General features: G+C 31.1%; 2 protein-coding genes across 2 annotated transcripts; both read left to right on the top strand.

Annotated features, from left to right (window-relative positions):
• The first annotated feature begins 9,765 nt into the window (after window positions 1-9,765).
• On the top strand, window positions 9,766-14,430 carry LOC107889394 (uncharacterized). The gene is made up of 5 exons (XM_016813802.2): window positions 9,766-10,034; window positions 10,704-10,934; window positions 11,900-12,118; window positions 13,661-13,897; window positions 14,191-14,430. Exons 1-4 carry the CDS (start codon window positions 9,828-9,830, stop codon window positions 13,865-13,867), a joined length of 864 nt encoding a protein of 287 aa, XP_016669291.1. The 5' UTR covers window positions 9,766-9,827; the 3' UTR covers window positions 13,868-13,897; window positions 14,191-14,430.
• Window positions 14,431-15,881: 1,451 nt separating this feature from the next.
• On the top strand, window positions 15,882-18,808 carry LOC107889395 (nuclear intron maturase 3, mitochondrial-like). Its single transcript, XM_016813803.2, has one exon. The coding sequence runs from the start codon at window positions 15,993-15,995 to the stop codon at window positions 18,249-18,251; it is 2,259 nt and encodes a 752-aa protein (XP_016669292.1). The 5' UTR covers window positions 15,882-15,992; the 3' UTR covers window positions 18,252-18,808.
• The last annotated feature ends 616 nt before the right edge of the window (window positions 18,809-19,424 follow it).

Below are 19,424 nucleotides of genomic sequence, written 5' to 3'. Positions count from 1 at the left end.
TGCTCTCTGTTTCGTTCTATTCTGTTTGTATTTCTTTTTTTTGTTTCTTTAGTTTATATATATAATATAATATAATATAATATAATATAATTAAAACATAAAGTATCTTTATTATATAATAATATACTAAACATAAAAAAAATCTTAGATTTTCTTCACGATAAACCGCCTCAATTTATACTTTTTGTATAATTGTCCTTTTAGTCCTTTTTACTTTCTTTTAATCTATAATTCAACTTTCACACTTTATTCAATTTGGTCCTTTTACTTAATTACTCTTAATTAAATTAAATTCACTTAATTAAACTCTAATTAACTACTCATTTTACTTTAAAATTTACGAATCCATTTTTCAGAAATGGAGACCCGAAAATATACTTTTTCGGTAACGGTAAAATTCGGGTCATTACACTGATCGTATTAGACACTTTTTCATATAATAGCAAGATTCTGAATCATCTTCCCCGACTCTAACTTTTTCATTTTTCCTTTAGAATCGTTATATTATTTTCAACCTTGTTCCCAGCTTTGTTTCCATTATTCTCTTCGCTCGAGTTTTTTCTCTAAGATTTCAATCCCGTTTTGCTAGTTACCTCTACTTTGAGTTGACCCCCTAGTTGAGCTCTTAGCCAGCTACCATATTGAAAACTTAGGTTACTCGTTTCAAGGTGTTCCTCTCTTCTAATAGATCTCTATGTAGTATGTCCAATAAGGCTGTATATGTAGCAAAAAATGGGAAACCTTTCATACTTGATGGCACATACAGACTTGGTCCCCTCATTTCTAACCAAGTGAACAACCCATCGAAGGGGCCGTAAAACATCAATTTTAACCCTAATCCTTATGTATTTAGTCCAACCTCCATTTATATCCCACCAGTCAATCGCCACAACTTCCCCTATTGCCTCTCTAACATCAATGGCAACCTATTTGTCCATTTACTCAAAGGGGATATTGTAAATCCTAATCTAAAATGGAGTAATATTAAACGCATAGTCGTCCATCTCTTGACCTTTAACAAACAATAGCATCACGAATAGGCATTGATAAAAAATCCATGGAGTCAGGTTTAGGATTCTTGTTCTGTCATCAATATTCTCGAATTTCACAAGTATCACTCCCTCATTTAAAGCCACAAAATTGACTGCTTCCTTGGTAAACCATAATGATTTCAGAACATGATATATGGCTTCTCTATTGACTTTTTCCCCAGACATAATCTTTCCTACTACCTACACCTTGTGACCCTGTAGATTTGGTAGATTCTTGTTTGTACTGATCACCACCTTTGATTCTTCTTCAGAGAAGTTTAGTCTTTCCAGCAAATCATTGATATCCTCAGCCATGCGTGAAGCTAGAAAATCGAGTCGTAAAATACACCACTGCCAAGAGAAAAACATACCCACTTCACTTAAAGAAACCTAAGGCTAGAGGGAAACCACAAGGAACACATAGAAAAAAAACAACAACTCCAAAAAAGAACAAGCAATGAGCGGATAAAAGAAAGCAAAACCAGCAAGATCGCCAGTCTTTAAGAAAAAAACCTGAAGATCGTTAAACAAGACCATCCTACAAGACTAAAGAAATCGGGTAAGAAACCTTAAAAAAACTAGGAGCAGTTAAACATAAAAGATCCAGAAAAAAATCAAAACTGAGAGAAAAAAAACCACCAGCGTTGCAGCCTCTCGAAATAGAAAATCTCAAAAAGAAAAACAAGTAGCTCTTAATGATAGGAAAACTTATGAAATGGAAAACATAAAAACCGTTTAACTAGCCAAAGAGAAAAAGAAAAGAAAGAAAACAAAATAAAAAATGATTATTGACATGAGAAAATTTAATGAGTAAACTTTACATAATAAAAGAATATTAAAGAAAACCGAAAATACGTATGCATGCAATAAAGAGAAACATAAAAAAATCAAAGCATAAGGCCAAAAAAACATGCAAAATACGATGGATTCATGCAAGAAATGTAAATACATGCACAGAGAAATGACAGAAATCACCGATCAAGAAGATCACCATCCCCTTTTTCACCCCAGAGCAAGGTGTTCGCTTCTGCACTTTCTATGTAATAGCACTATACTAGTCTCGAAAAACCCTCATTTAAGTCTTTGAAAACCCCACAAAATAGGGACGCACAAAACACCGCACTCACCGTCCAATTATTCTTTTAAAACGAACAAAGACGGACATCAAAAGCAAAATCGAAACAAGAAAGAAAATCGCCAAAATCTTGGAGCGTTTTTTCATGCTACCGGTCGAGGTTCATGCTACCATTCGCTACCAGTCAATATTCATTGATTATTAAATTTTAATAGGATTATTATTAAAAATAATTTAATCATGTTTTAATATAATTATTATTAAATATAATTTAATACAAATAAAAATAAAAATATATAATTTAATAATAAATAAAAATATTATTAAATTATATTAAAATATTTCAAATATTTTATTTTTATATTTTTTTAAGCCGAAGTTTTAAAGGACTAATCTGGAATTTTTTTTTTTGTTATTCAATGTTACATGGAATAGCCATTCTTTGGTGATACCAAAGAATAACTATTACGGGAAGACAAATAATAGCGAAGTAATGATCATTCAGTTAAATGAGTATTACGTTTAACCAAATAAAGAAATGGTTTACCGTTCAATAAATAAATGAGAATGCTACTCCATTCCTCCTAACCAAATATGGTGTTAGTCAATGACCAATACATGATGATAATGACCATTTGTTAAATATTAGAGAGAGAATAACCCAACAAATATACACTAGAACAATTAGATAAAATTGCATATGATGTTTATTTTTCTTGCTACTTTTATTAGTAATCATATTATCAACTACTTGTTTAGACTAACATAATATATATGATTATTTTAATTTAATTTTTGTTACTTGTTTAGAAATTATTTTTATCATACTAATAATTTGTATAGTAATTAATATTTTAAAAAATATATATAAATTGTGTAACTACAATTTGTACTACCAAACATTACATAAAAAATTAAATTATACTTTTATTTAATGATTTTGTGATGTCCAAACAAAGCTTTAGCATAATTCAAATTAGTCTAATGTAAGCTTGAAAATTTAAATCTAATTAGTGTAATTCGATTAATGGCGTTAAGTAAGGTTAATTTTAGGTCAATTAAGTTTGTTTAATTTGTGTAAGGTAAACTAAGATTATCAGTTTAGATTAAACCAGTAGTATGGAATTATTTTTACTTTGGGGTAAAAATTTGAGTTGGGACTTAGATTATATTAAAACTAATAGAAGTTTAGATCAAAATTTGATTAAGTTGAATTTTAGGGTTAATTATGTTGGAGTCATGATTAATTTAAGTTTAAATAAATTAAAATTTGGTTAAATTAGGTTAACTTAGAATTTAGTTTTAAGGAGGTTTACGACGAAACCTAAAAATCGATCACTGATTCAATTTAAGTACCTCTACAGGATAGACCTCAACAGAAAACTGAAGAGTAACGACAGCAAGTGATTGAGTTCAGTAGTTCCTCATATAAAATTATTGACTCTAGAGATATAGTAATATGGAGAAGACAAAATTGTTTCAAGCACCGACAGAACCAGAAGCGCCCCTTGTTTCAAAGAGAGGAGGACGGGTTATTCACATTTCATTTGATGGTCAGAGGCGAATTGAAAGCTAAGCAGTGGTAATTCTAAAGATTCCCCGGGGGAAAAATAGAGAACGCTTGTTTTTTTCCATTGGTCTATTTTTTAATAAATTCATGCGTTATTTTTACACTGAAGTAAAAGAGGCTAACTGTGGAAAGTGAAGGTTATTGAAGATTGATTGTTTCTAAGCATAGAACACTTAGAATCATGGTTTGTGATCCCTACATTAAAAATTATTTAATGTTGTAGTTAAATTATTAGCTTAGTGATTGTGATATTAAATTTCCTTTGAAATTTATTATAATTCTCTAGTAAAAGTTGTTGAAATCTTTTGGATATAGTTGGCATGCCTTGGAGTATAGGGATCTCACATTGTTATATTATGCGAATTACCTTGTGTGTTCAAGAGTATTGCTATTGTTGCACTTTATGCATTGGTGTTCTGCTGGTTATTGATGAAATCACATATAACAGAAAATATTGCTATTGTTTAAAAAGCATTATGCGCTCTATTGATCGTTTGGTGTTTAAATAGAAAATCGAGTGCCTGAATGACTTTCCACGTAATGTTACTTTGGAAAATTAATTAATATATGATTGCATTATTTCTTTGAAAATTGTTGTTGAATGTCACTTTCACTTGTTGAATTATTGCATAAATATATATTTAATGTGATTAGAATGCTTTTAATTTTAATTACATCCATTAGTAGTTTAAAATGTATTGGATCATTGCTGAGCTATGAAAAGCTCAATGTTTGGATTTTTAATTATGTGCGTCGGTTATAGATAGTTTGTGAGCTCGTAGTCGAAAAGCATTGCCAAAGAGTCTCCACAATCCTTAGTTCATAAAGACGTTACACATTGTTTTAGCCTTAACATGTACCTAAGATTTAGTTATTTTATATCAATTAAATGTTGAGAGGATGTTGAAGGAAAATGGGGAATCTGTGGGAACGTTGGAGGAGATGGAGGTGGAGTCAACGATGGTACTAACAGTAGGGAAGCGGTGGAGAAAAATGTGTTTAAAATTTTTTTATGGGTAAAGTACACTAACAGTCACTCAACTTTGACCTCAATAATAAAACAGTCACTCAACTTTCAAAAAATAACAAATCTGTCACTAACATTATTGAAAAGTGGCAAATCAGTCATCCATTAATATTTTCTGTTACAGGCCTAACAAGATAGGTGACGTGGCCAATTAACTAGCTAGCATGGCCAGTTAACTTGCCACAGTAGAAACCCAATTTAAGAACCAAACAAAACAGTAAAAGAAGCAGAAGAAAATATAACACCCCTAACCTGTATCCATCACCAGAATAGGGTTACGAGGCATTTTCAAACTTATACATTAGTATTTGTACAAAATCGAGTCATAAATTTGCATTCCAAATCAAAACTTTTCAAATTTCATCAGAAAGTCCCTAATATGGGCCTACGGGGCCCAATACATACTTTGAAAGTGGTTTGGGACTAAACTGGCAACTTTGGAAATTTATCCTTGAAGATAGGGGCACACGCTCGTGAGGCTTGAGACATGGCCGTTTGGCCAGCCCGTAGGGATCCCATGGCCGTATGGCCAGCCCGTGTGGAATTTTGACTTGAAATTTCTTAAGTATCAAAGAGGCACACGGCTTGGGCATACGCCCATGTGGCTAGGCCATGTGGTACACTGATTTTTCACCATTTTAAAGCCATTTTCACATGATTTTGACACACGACCATGCTTGAAACCCGTGTCCTTCACACGACTAAGACACATAGCAGTGTCTTTTGCCCTTGTACTATCCTGACTTCAAATTTAAGGGTACAGGGGACACACGGTCATTTCACACGCCCGTGGGCTTACCGTGTGTCACACACGACCTAGACACACGTCCGTGTGTCATAACCGTGTGGACGAAATAAGGTCATTCCTAGCCCCATTTCTCACCCCAAACCAAATCATTTACCTGTATGAAAACTTACAAGTATACACCAACCAATTCAACTAATTACCATTATTAAAATCTACATGTTTCTATAATAATTCACAGCATATCCATCTCAAACATGCATTACTAACCACTTTTATGACTTAATTACAACCCAAAATATTAATTTATCATTTGACCATAAAAGCTTATACATGCCATTATATCAAAATAGGTTTATCATTTTTACCAAAATGAAAAGATTAATAGTGTGATGATAGCTCCGACCCAATTCCAACCTTCACGAGCCTTGAGCACTATAAAACAGGGAAAATAAACCTAGTAAGCATTAATGCTTAGTAAGTTCATATAACCAAAATACACTTACCATTCATGTTTATCAAGTAATTTACACATTAAGTAATATGTCCATTAACTTAGTCAATTAGCAAATAAGGCCTATACACAATCATTCAACCAATTTATTAGTTTTCAAAAACACTAAAATGTATAGATGAACTCATCATACAATTTCTTTTTATATATCTATATATGTCGTTACCGCTGAATTATTGAATTTTCGATGGACCTTTCCTTTTCCAGTTGTACACTTGAGGTGTACATTCCTTTTCAAGTGGTACACACAAAGTATACCTTTCCTTTTCATATGGTATACACAAAGTATACCTAACCTTTCCAAGTGTACACACAAATTGTACATAACCTTTTCAAGTTGTACCACTGGGTACATAAGTCCTTTTCAAGTATTATCCTTTTGGGATACGTTTCCTTTTCATAATGAGATCAAAAGATTATCCTTTCAGAACAACCTTTACTGCAACATATGCAGGATCTTATATACACGGTAATCACTTGTCTAATTGGAAATCAATATTCAAACGGATTCTTGTAATATGTTATTATTTACATGTAAATCACAAATCATTATTGGTTTATTACTTGTACATACCAATTAAAAATCATGATGTACATAATTCAACAATCAATTCAACACATCTACATGCTTAATTTAGTTATACGAACTTACCTTGACAATTGATCGTATTTACTAGTCCAAGAATTTTTCTTTCCCTCGATCTTTTTCTTTGTTCGACACTTCCGGATCTATATAAATAAATTTAATCATCAATTTTATGATTTTTACATTCAATCAAGCCCATTTCACATTTTAGGAAAAAGTACCATTTTTCTCCTAAACTTTTAATTAATTCCAATTTCATCCCTAGGCTTGGAAATTGAAATTCATGCGATTTACTCCTTATTCCAAGCTTATTCAAAATTCCAATATAACTTTTGCAGCACATGTATTTCATAAATTTTAGAATTTTTCCAAGAATTTCACTACTTTACAATTTAGTCCCTATACATGTTTTCACTAAAAATCACTTTGTAAAAGTGGTTTATCTATCAATAATATTTCATTTTCTATCAAAAAATTTCAATTTACAGCATATTCATCCATGGGTACTTTTCTAAACTTTGGTTTTCTTTTAATTTAATCACCAAAATAAAAAAATTAAGCTTTCTCGATCTCAAAAATATAAAAATTACTAAAAACGGGACATAGAACTTATCAAATCAAACTTGAGAAATTTCTTTTCTCTCTCATAGGGTTTCCATGTATTTTATGAAGAAGAAGATGATATAAAATGGGTTTAATTCTATTTAATCGTTCATCATACTTTATTTAATTCAATTTCCAATTTAATCCTTAACCTTTTTCAATTTTTCCATGGATGACTCATTAAAAATATCTACATATTTTTCATCAATGGTCTAATTGTCATATAAAGACTTCTCACTTTTAATTCTATAGCTATTTAATCCTTATAACTACTAGAATTCAACTTTGACATTTTATTCAATTTGTCCTTTTTGCAATTAGACACATAACTGATAAAATTTTTCGATAAAAAATTTCATGAAATATTCCTATCATAATACCTATCATTTTATGAAATTTAAATAATTTCATTTTTCGGACTTGGATTTATGGTCCCAAAACCACTATTTCCGATTTCACTGAAGTTGGGCTGTTACAGAGAAGAAAAATAAAAATAAGAAAAAAGAACAAGAAGAGAAGAAATGGAGATGCTGAAACAAGAAAAACCATCAGAGATCCAAACTCTTCCTTCCTCACCGTTTATTCACCCCTCCAACTTCCTGTCACTTAACCCAGTGAAGAAGAGCTTCCAATCGATCTATAAATTTCTTTAATGATTTTATAGATTTCCTTAACGATGTTTCGTCTGTGAGTCAACCATAATTTATAGATTTTTCATAACGATTTCTAGATCTAGGGTTAGGTTTTATTAGGAATTGGGGCTTTTATAGATTTCCTCTCTCTATTTTTGGGTTGAGTCGTTTCAATCAGTTGAAAAAAAGGTGGAGATGAAGAGGTAGAGACCCTTGTTTTTGTATGGACAAACCCTAGTTATTCAGGAGAAGAAGGCCTAAACATCTCTCTTTCCTTTTTACTTTCTCTTCCTTCTTGTGCTTTCATATTGGCTCACCACTTCTTTAGCTTTTCTTTTTATTTCTCTCATCTTTGTAAGTTCTTCTTTTTCCTTTCCCGAGTTTCGATTAGTTGCCTATGTTTTTTTCCTCTCTTTTTCTGCGTCTTGGCTTCTCTTACATATTTTTTAGTATATTCTTTTGGTGTATAAAATGACGACCTTGCTGGTGATATGGATGTAAATGCTCCTCTTTGTTCTTCAATCTTTAATGGTTAGTAGTTAGTACTATTTTTTCCTTTTCTGCACCTTCTTGGTATAATCAAATTGCCTTTCATATTAGGAAATTGGCTTCTTTTCTTCTTTTTCTTCTCCTACTGCCCAACTAGGGTTCTTAAATAATGTTGTTTGAATGACAGCGAACCTTCAAACGTGGCCAGTTAAATGACAGCCAAGGACTCCAACGTGGCTGGTTAAATGACAAGTCACTTTTCTATTATGTCTATAACGAAAAATGGTTAGTAGGACTGATTTGTTATTTTTTAAAAGTTGAGTGACTGTTGATGTACTTTATGCTATTTTTATATTTATTATATATTTAAAATATTAATGTATTTTTTATTTTAAATATACTTTTTTGGATGTTAAAGGTTATTTCTTTTTCAAATCATGATAAAATTAACACAATATCAAAACATTAAGAACTAATATTATACCCATTTTTGAAAATTAAAAAAAAAAACCAATTAGATCACCATTTGATAACTCGGTGACAAAAAAAAATTAAGGGTCCGTTTGTTTACACATAAAAGGTTTTACTGAAAATATTTTTTGCATTTTCCTGTGTTTGTTTCACAGAAAATAGTTTACAGGTCAAAGTAAAATAAGCTTTTTTTCCTGTAAAATGACTTACTATTTTGAAAAGCGTAAGTCATTTTCCAGAAAAGAGCTATAATTTTATATTTATATAAAAATTAACTTAAATCAAGCTTAATATTATTATATTGATAATAAATTTTATTTTTATTTTTAAAAATATTTAAAATATTATATTTTTCAATATTATTAAACATACATATTTAATTATTTATATTTAGTCATATAATAAATTATTAATATAATAAATATATTTTATTATTTTAATAAATTATTTAATATTTCAATTTTATTTTAATAATAAATTTTAAAAATAATAATTTTAAATAATATTATTCAGATATTATTGAAAATATTCAATATTAATATTTTAATAATAAATATTTATTATAATTATAAATATATTAATAATAAATATTTTTAGTATAAATGTTAAAATATATCATAAGTCTATGTATACTTCACAGATTTGTAATTTAGCCTTTGTATATTTTTAAGAATTTAGTCCCTTTACTTTTCAAATTTGAAAATCAAGTCCAATTGTTAACATTGTTAAATTTTTTTATCAATTTTTTATGTCACATTTTTAAATAAAAAAAATACTCATTTAACAGTCATGTAATTAAAAAATAATTGTAATAAATCTGAATTTAACATCATATTTTTAATATATGCAAAAACAATATAAATTATAAATTATAGATAAAAATAAATTTAATTAAACAATAAAAAAAATTTAAATATATATTTATTTAATTGAAAAAGAACTTTTATAAAATATGTTTAAAAAATTTACTAAATAATAAAAAATATTTTACATAAATCATTTTCTATTAATCATTTTTCGGAATTGATTTTAGGTTAAACAAACTGAGCCTAAGTATAATTCATTTTACCCTTTCTTTTTTCTAATGTGTCCTCTCTGTGTCGCGCGCTTTAGTATATCTTTTCTCTCTCCATGTGTCGCGCGTCGTCAAAAATCTCATTATAAATGGAGATATAGAGTAGCAGCAATTTGCCATTTCTTTGTTGCTAAAACGATACAATACATGGACTTGTGGATGGATGATCCCCTCACCGGGAAGCGCTTCAGCTCGACTGACGATGATGAAGAAGTTGTAAGATTTTTTTTTTCTTAATCTTTTTCTTTTTAAGTTTTAGCTTGTGCCATTGACTTGGTAAATAACAGATTAAATTCTTATTTTTTCTGTTTGATTTCTCTCTTCTTCTTTTTTTAGCATAGATCTGTAAACTTAATATCTTCAACTTGCCAGATAACCCATCAAGTTATCCCAGCGATTTGTGGCTCTGGGTGAAGTTTTTGGTTAAATTCTGCTATCAGTCCCTCTGAAAGTTGTTGATTTAATTTTATATTTTAATTTGATCAGTTTTAGTACTTTTCAATTTGGGAACCAATTATTTTTAAAAATTTTAAATTTTAATCTTGCCCTAAATAGTAGTAGTTAAATCCATTTGGTTAAATTCAATTACTAGACTTGTATCATGTTGGATCATTCTAAGTCCTTAAATGACAGTTGTTAATCTATTTATTGGATTTTTAGTGAATAATAAATAATAATATGTTTGTAGCATCAAATTTTGGAAGTTAATGAATTTAACTCTTATCGGATTGAGATTTTAAAATTTGAAAAAGTACAATAACTTAAAAGGACTAAATTAAAGTACATGGATTGCAGAAAGTACAAGACTAATAGCAGAATTTTAATCAATTTTTGTTGCAGTTGTTTTTCAATTTGATTTGATGGAAACTTGTTTTCCCCTTTCAGCTACAGCAATGGGATCCAGGATCTTTAATGTACTCCGGTTGGGCAGAAAATCCATCTGGAATCAGCAATGAGATTATCCAAAGCCAGGCTAATGGAAGCACGGTCCAAGCCTCTCAATCCCCAAACATTTCCAATGCTCCTGTTTTGAGAAAATGCCATTCTACTTTATCTCAAGCTGAACGAGCTCTGAGGAAACGGATAACTGATCAGGCATATCGAGGAAGAGTTAAGGTTAGAATACTATCTCATCTCTCATCTCATTTCTCTTGAATGAATTTGGATACGGTGGAATATGCCTTTGGAACAGGATGCAATATTTCATCCAATTTTCATTCTGTGTTTTTATTTCTTTCTGAAAATAGAATATGAATCAGGAGTTTAACTTTGATTGTCTGAATTTACAACAGAAACTACTCTTCTTGTTAAGAAAACTTAACTTTGGTTTTGTCCTAATTTATGTGAAAATAAGCAGGTCTAACGACTTGTTCACGAATTTGAAAGTGTTGTTTTAAAATAAGAAAAAAAAAAGTAATTAGTAAGTGAATTAAATCAAACCCGTAAATATTCTAGTTGATTTCTTTGAGTTTTGGCTTTTGTCATTGCAAAATCAAATCTTGCGTAATATATCTACCATTTTACTCCAACCTTTATTGTAGCTTAGTTTAGCATTACGGCTGCAGTTGTAAAAAGTTTGGTCTGAAAAAAAAGTGCATTTGGAAAATGTTGCTTTGAAAAATTATGGTTTGGGAATTTTAAACTTTTAGCATTGCTGTTAACTATTGCTATGAAAAGTTAAAATGTCAATTTTAAAAACATGATGTTAGAAGATAGACGAGACAAATGAGGTTTTTTTGCATTTTTCTTTTTCAAAATCATATTTTCAAACAGCAAAAGCATCAAAGTGCATCTTCTTGGTTTGGTTCAAAAAGTATTTTGTCGAAAAGCTTTGGCTACTAAAATCTTTTTAGCAATGATTTGACCATCAAAAAGTGCTTGTTGATAGCTTGAAGCATTGCTAAACAAGCACTTGTTTTCCTTCCAAAGTGGGTCAATGAAGAAGCATTAGACTTTAGAGATGTTAGTGGGAAATTATAAAGGAAGATTTAAGAGCAGAATTCCCAATGTACATAAAGATTTTGTTCCAATTGATGGGTAGTCTGAGTCTTGAGTGACAAGTCTTTTTCCTCTGGAAACAGTTACACAAAGAGCTAATGAAATCAAATTTGGAGAGCCTTACTGGAGAAAACGAATCACTAAAGAAAGAAAATCAATCCTTAAAAGCGGCTAATGCTTCCATGAACCAAACCTTGACGGATCAAGCAAAAGAGATTAATCAGTTGAGGAGTGATCTTTTGCAGCTGAAGAACGACCATGAGAAGCAAAATATTCTTTTGGAAACACTTTCAGGGCTTCTAGTAAGTCTCTTTTGTCTCTCTCTTCATATACATGTAGTTTTTCTTTCCTTTTTTGCTTGAAGAAAATAATGGATAGACTCCTAATTGGTTATAATAGTGAGAAAGGAAATTGGCTTAAAATGCTTGTATGGTTGCTACAACTTTTCATTTTTAATCAAGTACTTTGTGCAACACATATCGGGCAAATATAGAGAGGTAGTTTTATCATCCAAATTTGTGAAGAAAACTAGTAATGATTTGAACTTGCCTCTGTAGGAGATATGTCTATATCCAACACTCACCAACTATGTCCAAGAAACATAGGATCTTATACATTTCATTTGTTTAACAATTAAAAAGATTTTATGGTTTTTAAGCCCAAAAAACCTGGTCTCTTAATTTCTTTTGTTTATGCCTCTGTTTCTTTCTTTTTCGGCAACTTTTTTTTTTGTTAGGACAAAATGTAATAAGAACAGAACATCAAGCTAAACTGATTAGGCGTAGGTGAAAAGATTCAAGTTGAATGTAAATACTACAGGCTATCTAAGATTTAACTAATTTGGAGGGAAACCACTTTTAACATTTTCTTATTCCTTTGTGTTCTGAATTTCATTGCTGTGCATCCATGTTTTTGAACCTTAACTCTGCCTGTTTCTACTGCTACTGCTGCTGTGTGCAATGAATATCACTCATATGGATCCCATACTTGTGTCAACATTGGTGCATGGGCAAAATCAATGAATTCCAAGCAACAGGGGTCATTAGTTTAAGTGCATGGGCAAAATCAATGAATTCCAAGCAACAGGGGTCATTAGTTTAACTTTAAATTTGATTATATCAATTTGTGATGGTATCTTAGAGGCCCAACCTTACTTGAACAAAATCTGACCTTGGCTCAGTTGATAGTATTTTAGAAGCAATCAATCACATAGTCTAACTTTTTTGTTATGTCCTAAATTTGTCAAGATAGTGTAAGTAGTAAAGTTTTTAGACTTTGTTCGATACAAGAGCATGAAAATGGAAAAAATATGAAGTTGAAGGTGTAAGTAAAACAAGATCGCACTAAAAGATTTGCACGAGGTTATCCAACAGAAAAGAATAAATTGCAAATAGCACATTAGTTACTTGGCATTTCTACTACTTTATGCATAGAAACTGAGAAAGTCTGAGTAGTTGACCAGCAAAATAATAATTTCCAATTATATGTGTCTTGCTTACAAGTTAATCAAATATAAGGTAAAAGAATTACACCAAACTTGTTCTTGCAGATGAATTAGTATAATTTTTTAAACTCAGTTTGTCAATATTGTGTTTGCCCTCAACAATTTTCCACTTCTACACTTTTTAATCTGTTGTAATTACTTTTTTACACTCATGCAGGTGTTAAACAAAATCATATTAGTATTATTAACCCCCGACTTTCATAATAGTTTTTTACTGGTTTCCTATGAGTTTTGCTAATAAGCGTTGTTGCTAAAAGTTGTCATTCTAAAACCTTGGTTGCTCATTTTAGAGCTCACATATGATGGTGTAGATTTTTTAATTCAGTGGTTTTGATTGTAGTCTGATCCATTGAAGCTCGAAAATGAGAAACTGAAGGAAGAAAATGCGATGTTAAGGAAGTATGCCAATCTTAATAGTCGCATACCGCAGATTTTGGAGGAGAATGCAAAGCTAAAAATTGAAAATAAGGTACTCAAGGTTCAGAATGATGCTTTATGTGGAAAGATTATTGCTGACAATGACAGGAAGGTTGAGCAAGAACCATAAGCTGAAATACTTTTTGATGATATGCCTGCAGTATGTGTTCTTTCTTTCTTTCTATTTGTGTACAGCTTGTTTTTGCTCTTTGTCCATGGCTACTTTTGGCATTCCTTCTAAATGCTGTGTAGCTTCTCAGTTGAATTCACATCTTTTCTGGACCATTTAGTTAGATCATCCTTGACAACTATTCTTCCTTTATCTTCTTGCTTCACGCTTCATTTCCACGTAACTCTCTCGAATTTCACACATACCTGCAAGATTCTAGTGTAGCTATCAATATATAGTAGTGTGGGTGGTCATTAATCCGCGGTGTTGTGGTTTGACTCCAGTTGATTTATCCATGGAGGTGGTCTGGCCATCACGATGTTATTCACTTCGGGTTCTACTTAATTCCTTCATCAGTTATGGTCTTTGAATTTTATGTTGTATTCGTCTTTTGTTTTCTTCTTTTTTTGTACATATACTGAATCCTCTTTCATAGTATGTATGTATGTATCTATGAGCAGGCCTCTTTCTATCTATATGACCTCAATGTTCTAATTAAAATATTTAATATTTTTCCATCGAAATATGAAATGTATGATTGAGAATCTGTTTTGGTTTGAATATTATTGCTTCTCTTTTTCAAAAATAAAGTTTACAAAGAAAAAGGGAATAGGTCAGATCAGATTTTTTGTGAGGAGTTGCGCCATAAATTTCCAAGTTATTAAAATATGAAGATGGCTATTTCTTAGAAGAGTAAAACTTGAATCGGTATTGGTGTTTTAGGGGTGGGTATTTGATCGAGTCGAATTAAGTGAAAAATTTTCGAGTTAATTGAGTTTATGAGTTTTATTTTATTATCTCAATTTAATTTGAAAATTGTTTTAATGTATTTTTTTATGTTTTCCCTTTGTTAAAATTAGTCCTACACTTTTTAAATAAAGGAAAAAATTAAATTGTTTAAAAAAATAAAAGTCTAGGAAAACATAAAAAAAATACGTTAAAAAGGATAGAGAAGAAAGGAAAACAAAGGGAGAAAAAAATGAAAAATAAAGGAAAAAAAAATATGTGGATCAATTGTATAATTTAATCTAAACTTTTTGTTTGAAATGATGATTTAACGTGCGACATTAGTTCAATAAATAACTAAAATGTTACAACACGTTAACGTGATTAAAATGTAACATTTCAAACATAAGTGACTAAAATGTAATATGAGTAAACAGAATTGATTATTTTGATAGTTTACCTTAAAAGAAAACTCCCACGTGTTCACATGCTTGTAGTGAAATTATCACATTGACCCTCTACGTGTTCACATTTCATTGGCTTAAACCACCATGTCTGATTTTTTTAATAGAAATGGTCAAGGGACGAAAGTGATGGATGAACTACATAGATAGTCACCCAACTAAAAAAATTATCATTTTAGACACCTAAAATTAAAGTTTGCAATTTAAGTACACCCACATTATATAATTCGGTCATTTTGGTCATTTCCTTAAAATCACAAAATGGCAAGTTGATATGATAGTTAAAAAATCAGTGTAATAATAAATTTAGCTCTCAATTTTTACATATTATTTCGATTTAGTCATAATTTTTAAAAATTAATTTTTAAAAATTTTTAAATGTTTTCAATTTGATCTTAATTCTAAAAAAACCAAAGAAATATATAAATATTTTCAAAAAAATAATTTTATATTAATATTAATATTAATATTAAATAAAAATAAAATATTTATATTTATTATGGATTTTGAAAATATTTATGTATTTTTATATATTTCTTTGATTTTTTAGAATTAGGATCAAATTAAGAATATTTGAAAATATTGAGAGAGAATTTTTAAAAATTATGACTAAATTGATATAATATGTAAAAATTGAGAGCTAAATTTATTATTATACTAATTTTTTAACTATGATATCAGCTTTGAATGGAGTGACCAAAATAATGAAAATATAAAATATGTATGGTTAAATTAGAATATTTTTTTTTTCATTTGAGTTGAGTACCCTAATACAGGAGTGATTGAGAAAATAATTTGGATCCTTGCAATTTTGGCACTAGTGGGTCTTTTTCTTTTATCCAAAGGCAGGGAAGGGAAAGTTTTGTGCAATCTGTTATCGATCTTTTTTATTTTCAATGCTCAAGACCCTCAAAACAATCACAGGACTTAACCATCCTTGCTTATTCCCCTTCAGACCATTGTCCTCCCATACTTTGACAGATTCCCACCTCAAATCCTTAGTTCTCAGCCAATACTCTAATGGAACTTTCTCCAATCTCCTCCAGAACGTCGTCGCTTTACCCTCTGTTCTTCTCACCGCCTGCCAAAACCTCTCCAACTCCCCCCATTCATCAACAACAACAACGACGGCGCTTCTCACCTCTGTTTCCAACCACTTCTCTATTTATCAAATGGGTCATGAAATTTCTCAGAACAAGTTCGATGTTTCCTCTTGCTGTGTCAAAATGGACCCGCCCGGTCCTTCAGGTGAGTCTTTGATTTTACCAAACTTGAAACTAAAGGTCTTGATTGAAGCCATTAGGATGGTCCTGGAAATTGTTTATGATGAAAAGTTTGTGACATTTTCTTATGGTGGACGTGTTGGAATGGGCAGACACACTGCCATTAGGTACTTAAAGAACAATGTAACAAACCCAAGTTGGTGGTTTAATGTTTCCTTTTGTTCTAGCAAGTTTGATGAGTTTAATGTTGATAAGTTGTGTTTATTTATTGGAGAGAAAATTAAAGATGCTATGTTGATTGATGTGATAAAGAAGTTGTTTGAATGTGATGTGGTTAGAGTTGAATTTGGTGGTTGCTACTTAGGGAGAGGGCTTCCTCAAGAAAGTGCCTTGTGTTCGATTTTGATTAATGTTTATTTTGATGGTTTTGATAGAGAAATTCAAGAAATGAGGCTTCGAATGAATAAAAAGACCTTTAAATTTGAGTTAACTGAGCCTGATTTGAATAATTCTACTATTTTCTATAAGCCGGTGAAACTTTATGCTGTTAGGTACTTAGAGGAGATATTGGTAATTACATCCGGGTCAAAGATGTTAGTAAGGGAGTTGAAGGACCATGTTTTGGATTTTTTGGAACAAAATTTGGGGCTGAAGGTGGATAGAGTTAAAACAGCCATCCATAGTGCTGTATCAGAGAAGATTATGTTTTTGGGGATGGAGCTGCAGGCTGTTCCTCCTTCTGTTTTGCACCGCCCTATGTCGGAGAAGGCAATTAGAGCGAGGAAGAAGTATGATAGACAGAAGGAAGTTAAAGCTTTAGAATTGAGGAATGCTCGGGAGAGGAATAGGAAAAAGTTAGGTCTGAAAATATTAAGTCATGTTTTTAAGAAGTTGAAGCAGAGTAACAATGGTTTTAGATATGAATATCAAATTGAGAGTGAAGTCAGAGATATCTTTAGGACTTGGGCTGATGAAGTAGTCGTAGAGTTCATGGGGTCCTTGGAAGAACGATGGAACTGGCATCGGCTGCTCTCTAGAGGTGATTTTTTATCTTTAAGACATGTTAGAGATCAATTGCCACAAGATCTTGTTGACGCTTATGACAAATTCCAAGAACAAGTAGACAAGCATTTGGCACCTACCAAAGCTAGAATGGCATTGGAGGAAGAAGAAAAGAGGGTAAGAGAAGAAGAAGAACAGAAATATTCTGAGCGCACAGTAGAGGATCTGACCAAGTTGTGTATGAAGGTTTCTGCACCCATAGAACTTGTTAGGAAGGCTGTTAGAATGGTTGGTTTTACGAATAATATGGGTCGTCCCAGGCCAATCAGCGTACCATTTGCATTAGAAGATGCTGATATTGTTAAGTGGTATGCTGGTGTTGGAAGAAGATGGCTGGATTTCTTCTGCTGCTGTCACAACTTCAGAATGGTGAAAACTATTGTTTCTTATCACCTTAGGTTCTCTTGTATTTTAACACTGGCACACAAGCATGAATCCACCAAACTTGAAGCAATTAAACATTACAGTAAAGATTTGAAGTTCTCAGATATGAATGGATATGAAGAAATTTACTTCCCAACTGAGAGGGATGTTAAGATGATGGGTGATAAAAATCTTTCAGACCCGAAACCCGTGGATGGAGCTCTATCTTTGGCTTTGATCAGATTGGCTTCTGACGAGTCATCACATTCTTGTATTGCTCATTTCTGTGGTAGAATCGATACAACCATGTATAGGGTTAGGTTACTGCAAAATCATCTGAATTTGAACCCCCTGGATGAAGCTCGGTGGGTCAAGGGTATGGGTGCTATTAATGAAACTTTGAATAAAAAATGCCTGCCACTCTGTCCTGATCACATAAATGATTTATACATGGGTAAAATTACCCTTCAGGATATTGACTGCACTTCATTTGTGGAAGTGGACTGAGTCATTACTCTAATGGCTTTGCGTGGGAACTGCTGATATTTTTTATACTTTGATTTGAAGCAGAAAAAAGGACAAGATTGTAGTACGACAAGCAAGTTCAATTTGGTTGATGGATGCCTGAGGGTTTAAGCTAAGCATTTTCTTCATCGTTATTATAGTTAATGAAGTTTTGAAAATTTGGCAGAGTTATAGACAATGAAAGTTATTGTTATTTTCTGATCAGCTGAAACAGAGGGGAGGAGATTTACGGCCAAGAGGTCATTGATATCATCAGCATTTACCAGAATGTTCACCTGAGCTCTTGAAGAATTGTATTTGTGTCTGATGCTCAAGATGTATTGTGGTTTCCATCGCCTGTGTGTTAAGAGCATATACTTACTTTATACCTCTAAACCTTGTGCATATACAAACATCATATACATTCTAAAGCGTTAAACACACCACTACCTAATGATCCCATTGGTCTTCTAGGTGTTGGCCATGTAGGACATAAGCGTTAAACGCATTATCATCTAATACAAGTAGATGAGAAAGCCCAATCCACCAAAATTAGAATAGATGTTTATGACTATAATGGCCCATTCTAGGATACTATACTTTTTCTCCACAATATCATGCCAGCAAGTGGTGGTAGGAGTTAATTGAATGGCAAATTAAATATAAACATTTTAAAGACTATTCCTTAAAAAATGACAAATATTGTTACATCTATCCTATTTATTATTCTTTTTATATTTTTATAAACCAATAAAAAAGATATCCATAATGAGATTTGAACTAGGGATATTATGTATATAAAAATTTTTACTTACCATTTGAACTAAAATAATTTTTAATATTTATTTGAGATTAAGACAATAATGTTGTTGATTAAATTAATGTCAAAAATAAATACACTATTACTTAAGCTCTTTACTCAACCAGACACCAACTCGGTTGGGGAAATTATAAAAATATTCTTCTCTAATTAAAATAAGTTTTATTATTTGAGGGCTACTTTTAGTATTGATGACAACATCATGATAAATAATTGTAGTGCTTTTAATATTGTTATTACAATTTAATCTAATTTTTTTATTTTAATATCATACATATTTAATGTGTTATTATTATATAATTAGCTTCAGGCCGTACCTTTCATTATTTATTGTATGTTTTCTTTAAACACGCATC

This window comes from Gossypium hirsutum, chromosome A09 (genome assembly GCF_007990345.1).
Source record: "Gossypium hirsutum isolate 1008001.06 chromosome A09, Gossypium_hirsutum_v2.1, whole genome shotgun sequence".
Lineage (NCBI taxonomy): Eukaryota > Viridiplantae > Streptophyta > Magnoliopsida > Malvales > Malvaceae > Gossypium > Gossypium hirsutum.
This window is presented reverse-complemented; position numbering and strand designations above follow the sequence as displayed.

Excerpts from the sequence above, each read along its gene's own strand:
- LOC107889394 (XM_016813802.2), top strand. The coding sequence starts at position 9,828 with ATGTGTCCTCTCTGTGTCGCGCGCTTTAGTATATCTTTTCTCTCTCCA. Across the intron at positions 10,935-11,899 it reads CATATCGAGGAAGAGTTAAG|TTACACAAAGAGCTAATGAA; the intron begins GTTAGAATACTA and ends CTCTGGAAACAG. Across the intron at positions 12,119-13,660 it reads AAACACTTTCAGGGCTTCTA|TCTGATCCATTGAAGCTCGA; the intron begins GTAAGTCTCTTT and ends TTTTGATTGTAG.
- LOC107889395 (XM_016813803.2), top strand. The coding sequence starts at position 15,993 with ATGCTCAAGACCCTCAAAACAATCACAGGACTTAACCATCCTTGCTTA.